General features: G+C 48.1%; 1 protein-coding gene across 1 annotated transcript; it reads left to right on the top strand.

Annotated features, from left to right (window-relative positions):
* Positions 1-5: 5 nt before the first annotated feature.
* EEPD1 (endonuclease/exonuclease/phosphatase family domain containing 1) lies at positions 6-820 on the top strand (the record flags this gene model as incomplete). Its single annotated transcript, XM_010173388.1, has 1 exon — positions 6-820. A coding segment is annotated over one exon (815 nt), but the record flags the coding sequence as incomplete, so codon positions are not given.
* Positions 821-7,644: the final 6,824 nt, after the last annotated feature.

Raw genomic sequence — 7,644 nt, 5'->3', positions numbered from 1 at the left:
CCCGCGACCCGGCCGACCTGTGTCACAGCCGCAAGTTCAGCGCCGCGTGTAACTTCAGCAACATCCTCGTCAACCAGGAAAGGCTGAACATCAACACGGCCACGGAGGAGGAGCTGATGACCCTCCCCGGGGTCACCCGGGTGGTGGCCCAGAACATCGTGGAGTACCGGGAGTACATCGGTGGTTTTAAGAAAGTGGAGGACCTGGCGTTGGTGAGCGGGGTGGGGGCGGCTAAGCTGGAGCAGGTGAAGTTTGAGATCTGCGTGAGCAGCAAGGGCAGCTCGGCACAGCACTCACCCAGCTCCCTGCGCAAGGACCCGGCCTCCGAGCATCACCTCTCCGCCACCAAGATCAACATCAACACAGCCACCCCAGCCCAGCTCATGAGCATCCGCGGCATCACCGAGAAGATCGCCAACAGTATTGTGGACTACCGTAAAGAGCATGGGCCCTTCAAAAGTATTGAGGACCTAGTGAGGATGGACTGCATCAATTCCTCCTTCCTGGACAAAATCAGGCATCAGATTTTCGCGGAGCGGTCCCGTCCCCCTTCGACAAACACCAACGGTGGCCTCAACTTCACAGCCAAGCCTCACCCCAGCCCCACTTCTCTGAGCCTCCAGAGCGAGGACTTGGACTTTCCACCTGGGGGTCCAACCCAGATCATATCCACTCGCCCCTCTGTGGAGATGTTTGGGGGGATGAGAGATGGCAGACCCGTCCTGAGGCTGGCTACCTGGAACCTGCAGAGCTGCTCCATCGAGAAAGCCAACAACCCGGGTGTGCGGGAGGTCGTGTGCATGACGCTGCTGGAGAACAGGTAAGACGCAGCACCTGACATGTAGGCCCAGCTCTGTGTGGGATTGTAGGTTAATGCCTTTGGGGTTTGGGCACTCTTGTGATCCTAGTGGGACTCACTTCTTCCCAAGATTATTAAATGTTTCCCACTTACTGCGTGGAACCCTGGTTGAGTCTTAATGCTGGCATTGTAGTGACTCCCCCTTGATAAAGCTTCTATAGTCCTTGAAAGGTGATGGACCTCCTGAGGAGGTACGTGTGTACACACATCTCTGTGGGGAAGACTGAGCTGTTGCAGTCAGTCACACTGGGCCTCTTAATGGCTGATCTAGGATTTTTTTTCTCTGCCAAGAGCCTTTTGAACAAGTCACGGAGGACTGTCTTTCTTGCCAGCAGCTGGGGGAAGTCGTAGGAGGAGGGCTGCTCTTTATCTACCCTGTTTCTGATGGTGTTTCCTAGAGCATCTTACTGACACTTCGGGAGGCAGGATGCAGCACTACATCCACCTGTCTCAGAGCTGCCAAGCTGAGACCTGCCAGTGCCTCTTCTCCAGAAAGTCTTGTTTGGGTGGTGACCTCCTTAACATCAGCATTAGAGCTGTAGTCTGTACTCCTTTGAATCTGCTCCTCAAATCAAAAAGGCTTGAGAGCACAGTCAGGATGGTTTGGGCTGTGTAACAAGCGTGGAATGCCACGCCTTGTCCCACGAGGGTGACACAGCTCCTTAACGAGTGGTCACAGGGCATCTGCTGATCTGGAGGGACTGCTCGTCCTTGGGGTTGTGAGATGTGGGGCAGCTGCCTGGGGAGATGGACTGTCCCTGTGTCGGGCAGACCCCTGATTTCACTGAGCTGGTGGGCATGGAGCAAGGTCTGTTTGTGGTGGCGTCGAGTGGGATGGTGCTTCTGGTGTTGATGGCTGAGAAGCTGAGAGATTTTGGATGTCTCTCTTGTCTCTCTTGCTAAACTTTCTGCTTGATGCAGAAACATAAGAATGCAATAAGGATTTTGAAATAACTCTTGCCCTTTCCTCTCCATGTGTGAAATCTGCCCCAGCTGGTCTGGCATTTAGTTTACAGCACTGGGAAAGCAACTTTTCTCTCTGGCTTCTATTGAGACTTCCAGCTGGAAATGAATAGGGGCAGGGGACTCTTGGACTTCTGCAAAAGGGGTATCGTGGGGAGGGGAAGTGCTGATGAACCGTTATCTCTGGCAGTGCTGAGAGCTCTGTCCTCTTCCAGTAATATGCTGAATAATGGCTCTTGTCAGTGTGGTTGTGGAGGTCAGGCACACGACAAGGACGGTGACAGTGATGTGGCATCCTGTGCTGCGGTACCGTGCTTGTGGCTGAGGATACCTCTGCCTTGCACTGCTTGGGACCCTGAACCTCCTGCATAGGAGACATCTGTCATCTCACAGCCATCGTTGTTTGGTAACCAAAATGAAGATGATAGCCCAGCAGGGTATTCAGATGTGACGCTGATGGCTTCAGCCTAAAATCTTTCAGTATTCCTTGACTGCTCTGCTAGTTCAGGTATCCTGCTGTCCTGTCCCTCCTTGGAGGCTGGAGGAGAGTGACTAAGGTTCTGCAAATCCCCTTGGGCAGAATGAAGGTGAAACAACACCAAATGACTAGTTAAATATTTTATTTATAATGTAAATAACCTGAACTTGGAAAATAAAAAAGTGTTGGTAATGTGGGTTCTTATCTTGGTTACATGAAGGGTTCACCACTGGCATGGGGTCCATATCTTAGGAGAAGAAAAGAGAAAGAGAGTTACGAGAAGGAAAAGAGGAGAAGAGAAAGAGAGAGAGGTTTCACCAGCCCTGAGTCCAGTGTCAGTCCTGCCAGCGACAGTGTCTGGTCCTGGGGTGGGCTGCTCCCACCTCACAGTGATCTTTGCAGTTTTTTATAGGCAGGTAGTCTCCTTCCCTTGGCTGAGGTTCTCACTTCTCATGCTAATTAGATGTCATGCACAGTTCTTGCATTCTGGAAATGGGTTGGTGGACTAGTAGGGTCTTCAGGTAGTCTTCGTCTTCCTCTGCTGGAATTACTGCTGTTTGACATCTTCTGGGCGCAGGCACTGTCTGGAGACAAGTCCCTTTTCCCCCATCTGTACTTGCTGGGTTGGGTTACACGACGGGGGAGATGGCTCAGAAAAGTGCTGCCCTGACTCCACAAGGCCCCCTTCTCTGACCACAGGACCCCCTTATCTGACCACAACTTGTTTGACTTCCTCCTATCAGTATGGTAACACATCAGATGAATGTTTGAGACATTTAACCAAGGCTTGAGACCTTTAACCCCATGTTGTCTGGACTCTTACACCTACACTTCCTCCTTCGCCGTCACTCTTGTTCTTTTGTGAGCGATTGTTTGGCTGGAGTGGACCTTAGGATGAAGTCTGGTGGGGTTGGGCATCAGGGTAGGAGGTAGAGGTGGCCAGACCTGCTGAGGAAGGAAACATCTCTTATTATCACTAGTCTGAGGATTATTCTCATAATACAGTTTTGGGAAAAAAAGTGAGTTTGGTGATTTATTTTTATCAATTTACATATATCATGGGGTTTTTTTAAAGACCTCATCCAGCATAGTGGCAACTGTCTGTCACTTCTGCATCCTCAACATTTTGGGGGAAAAAACCCCAACAAAACAAACAAAATCCCTTGTTTATCTAAAGTTGCCAAATTTCAAATAAAACCAGAAAATAATAAAATAAAAATAGAAAGAAAATAAAAATAGAAAGAAAATAAAAATTAAAATTAAAAAATCTGGAGTTTTTTTAACCCCAAAACAGACTACTTATTAAAAAAAGCTAGGCAGAGAATATAAAATAATATCAAAATATAAAATAAGCCAGCTTTAGCCCAAGCTGACCACCGTGTATGCAGAGCGTGGCCCTAGCAGGTTGCTTAATTTTTGCTCTTAACCTGAAAGGCACAATTTCCACCCAACTTAGCAAACAGGTACTCGGTTGTCCTGGGTGATGTGAAAGGTCTCTCTGATACTTTGAAGTTTATAAGGAGCCTGATGAAAGTGCTTGTTTTTGTTCTGTTTTATTGCACGTAGAGGTGCCATCAATCACACCGTGCAGTTGTTTTCTGTACTTGATCCTGTGTGTGATAACGTGAGAAGCTGGAAAGAAATGAGGATAATGTGCATCCACAGATGAGCCTGCAGAACTTCCCTGGGAAAGTAAATGTGGGAAAAGAAAAATCAACACAATGCAGGAAAAAAGGGCAAGTTGGGGGAAAAGTCTTACTCAGCACCTCAGAGAGGAATTTCCTCTTGCATTGCTGAGGTCAGTGGAGCTCTGCAGCTGTAAAACATCCTTAGCTGAGGCCAGAAACTGCCTTCTTTCTGTGTGTGAACTCAATGGTCCCCCTCCCAGCTCCGGTCAGGTACCCTGGGAGCAGATGAAATGCCTTGTAAACTAATCTTTGCCCAGGTAAATCAACTTCAGTTGGTAATCACCTGGAGAAATTAATCCTTTGCTTCTGCGACCAAGATTACAGCACTGCACAGGGCTCACCAGCGCTTCAGCCTCATGGCATCAGAGAGGTGTGTGTGTTCAAGGCGCTCTGCTTGGTCAGTGGATGCCCCCAACATGTTGCCAAAGTCCCCAGCTGTGACCCATCCTGTTGTCTAGTTGATCTGAAGACTATTAGCCTGACAGTGTAACTTGTGAGGGCATCTTCTGCCTCCTGTTGGGCACCTGCTCGCTGCTGTGCCCTGCATGCAGCAGCCTTCATGTATGTAAGTGTGCTCCTGCACGACAGTCTCTCGTAGCCTGAGGTGGTCTCAGGTAGTCTGAAGTGGTCTCGGGAGCTGGAGCACTGCCTTGTTGCAGAAAACTGTCTTTAAACCGTGTAAAGAACAGTAACGAATCTTAATCTGAGATCTCAGGGACTTTTGTGCCAGTTGAAAGGCTGGTTTAAGTTTTGGTTTGTTTTGTTTTTCCATGACCAGTTCATAGAATCATAGAATGGTTTGAGTTGGAAGGGACCTTAAAGCTCATCCAGTTCCAACCCCCCTGCCAGCAGCAGGGACACCTTCCACTAGACCAGGTTGCTCAAAGCCTCATCCAGCCTGGCCTTCAACACTTCCAGGGAGGAGCAGCCACAGCTTCTCTGGCCAACTTGGGCCAGCATCTCACTGCCCTCACAATGAAGAATTTCTTCCTAATTATCTAATCTAGTTCACAGCAGGTACCTTTGAGACCCTGTGGGCTTGTTCTTTCATGCAGTAACAACGGGGAAGATTAACACTCATTTCCAGGTGAGGCTAGAAGATGAAGATCCTCATGTCGTCCAGCCCTGCAGAGCTTTTGCACTGAGGGAACAGTTGTGCAGGAAGGAAAAAGGGCAGTGCCTTCATTGAAAACAAACAAAAGGCAAGAAAATGTGGTCATGCAGAGTAATCTGCTGAAGGGAGGGAGGAAAAAAAAGCCAACCCCAAACCTCCACACTCATGGTGAGAAGTGCTGAACTTCTGAAGAGCAGCAGCAAAAGGAATGTGTACCAAATCAGTGAGCATGACTATTACTGCTAAAGCTATTCTGAAATTCATCGCTGCTGTACAGAAATAATGAAATACAGCAAGGTCCTCACCCTCTTTCTCGTGTTACAAGGATCTATATTTATCATGGTGTTTGGAGTGGAGGAACGAGGTATTTTCATTCAGAGGACTGGAGGGTAATTTTAGAAGAGATTAACATGATGAAGGTGGAGGCGAGCGTGACACATAATTGGATTAAAGTATCAAATGTGGGGTCAGTTCCCCCAGATCTGCCACGTTTCTTGTAGGCGCAGTTTGGCAAACCTGGGATTTGGTGACAGCGGGTCAGAGCTGGTCTGTCTCTGGGGGTGCAGGTCATGTCTTCCAGCTGCCCTCCACCCTCAGGTGAGGATGAAGGAACCAACAGCTTCTTCTCACCAGAAAACAGAAAAATGTAGGGTTAGGGTAGCAGGATCGAAAGGGTGAGCAACCTCAGGTCAAAGGCAGCAAGCGTTTTCATGGTGAGGATAAGCAGCCCCAGTGGAGATGTTGGCCTCTGGCCAAGGCTGGTGGACATGCCCTGGAGCTGTCCCATACCCCAGGCCTGTAGGGAAGGGCACTTTCCACTCCTCATCCATAGCTGACTCTGGCCTGTCCTTCCTGGCTGTAAACTGAGCTCGTGACTTTTGCAGGGGAGGTTTTCCATCTGGTTCTCATTATGGTTTATAATATGGAGTGGTAACTTTGTGAAGACCTCTTAATTTTTATTTTTTAAATTTTTCTTGTGAGTTTACTTTGCAATTGAGTAAATGGAAATCGATAGAGAGTCTGAAAGCCAGAACTTGCACTCAAAAAAAATATTAAAATTAAAAAAAAAAAGGAAGAGAAGAGGAAGAAGGAGTGTGTGATATGATGGTGGAGTACCAAGGCTGAGGCTCAGGTCCATGGAGCCCATCCTTCCAGATGTCAAGCAGTTCAGATTTTTTCCCTCTGCTACTTACTTTGGTCAGCTTCTTGGTGTGGTTCCATCTTCTAGATGCAAAAAGTGTAAGTAATAAAACCTTAACACCTGTTGCAAAAATCACTGAATCATAGGAGAGCCCAGGTTGGAAGGAGCCTCCAAAGATCATCTGGTCCAACCTTTGGTGGGAAAGGGAGCCTAGATGAGATTATCTGGCACCCTGTCCAGTTGTACCTCAGGCATTTAAGATTTCTTCACCGAAAGAGCAGTCAAGACAGGCTGCCCAGGGAGGTGGTGGAGTCACCTTCCCTGGTGGTATTTAAAAGACAAGTAAACAAGGTGTTTAGGGACGTGGTTTAGAGGTAGTGTTGGGTAGTGTTGGACTTGATGATCTTAAAGGTCTTTTCCAACCACTACAATTCTGTGATTCTGTGAAAACCTCCATTGATGGAGGCTCTATCATATCCATGGGGAGGTTGTTCCAGTGATGGATTGTTCTCACTGCACAAAATTTCTTTCTTACATATCTGGAGAGTAACAAACACAAGTACCAATATAAGGTTTGTACTTGACACTGATGAATTTTTTTCTCTTCTTGGCTTAGTTTTTTGGACAGCAAGCCCTCTGTGCTTCCCCTTTAGGAACATGTCAGCCTCTCTTCCTCCCCCAGCTTTGTAACTGGTTAGCTGTTTTCACTTTGGTTAGACAGAAGCCTAGAGGTCTCTCAAAGGTAAGAAGTTGCCCTCAGTTTCTGTGGCTTTGAGACCCAAACCAGTGTTCCTGCTAGGGGAAGGGTGGGTAAACTTCAGCCCAAAACTGCCTCCTGGGAGGCAGTGGGTGGACAGTCAGTCCTTGGGTGACCCTCACTGTGCCACCATGCTTGGAAGCTCTTCTTCCTAACCCTACCTACCCCAGGTAGGTGTCCCAGGGGAGCCATCACCCCAAATGCATCCTCTTGTCACCTAAAAAAAAAGAGTCAAGCCCCTGAACCACCTTCCAGAGGAGCCTCTTTCTAGTAAGTCCTGAGGAAAAAGCCATCTCATTCAAGTCCCCACATAAAGCACTGGAGGCAGGAGAAGAACTTTCCCATTGCTCCCCTACATTAAATAATAGGGTGGGGGGGGGTTCTCCTCTCCAGTCTCTTAGTCTGGACTGAGAGGTGGGGTCATTACAAGGGGCAATTATTTACTCCAGGGTTCAACACTCTGTTTGGGAAGGGGTGTGGTGTGGTACCGTGCCTGCTGGGTTGTAGCCGTGTTTCCCAACACAACACCTCTAAAGGATTGCACCTCCCCAAACAGACGGTGTAGGAGTAGTAGTATCATAGTAGTAGTGATGGTTGTACTTGCATCCTTTGGAGACTCAGCACCAACCTGTATTTTTTAGTTC

Source organism: Antrostomus carolinensis, unplaced genomic scaffold (assembly GCF_000700745.2).
Source record: "Antrostomus carolinensis isolate BGI_N321 unplaced genomic scaffold, ASM70074v2 scaffold5488, whole genome shotgun sequence".
Classification (NCBI taxonomy): Eukaryota; Metazoa; Chordata; class Aves; order Caprimulgiformes; family Caprimulgidae; genus Antrostomus; species Antrostomus carolinensis.
Note: the sequence above shows the minus strand (reverse complement) of the source record. Positions and strands in the feature narration are given on the sequence as shown.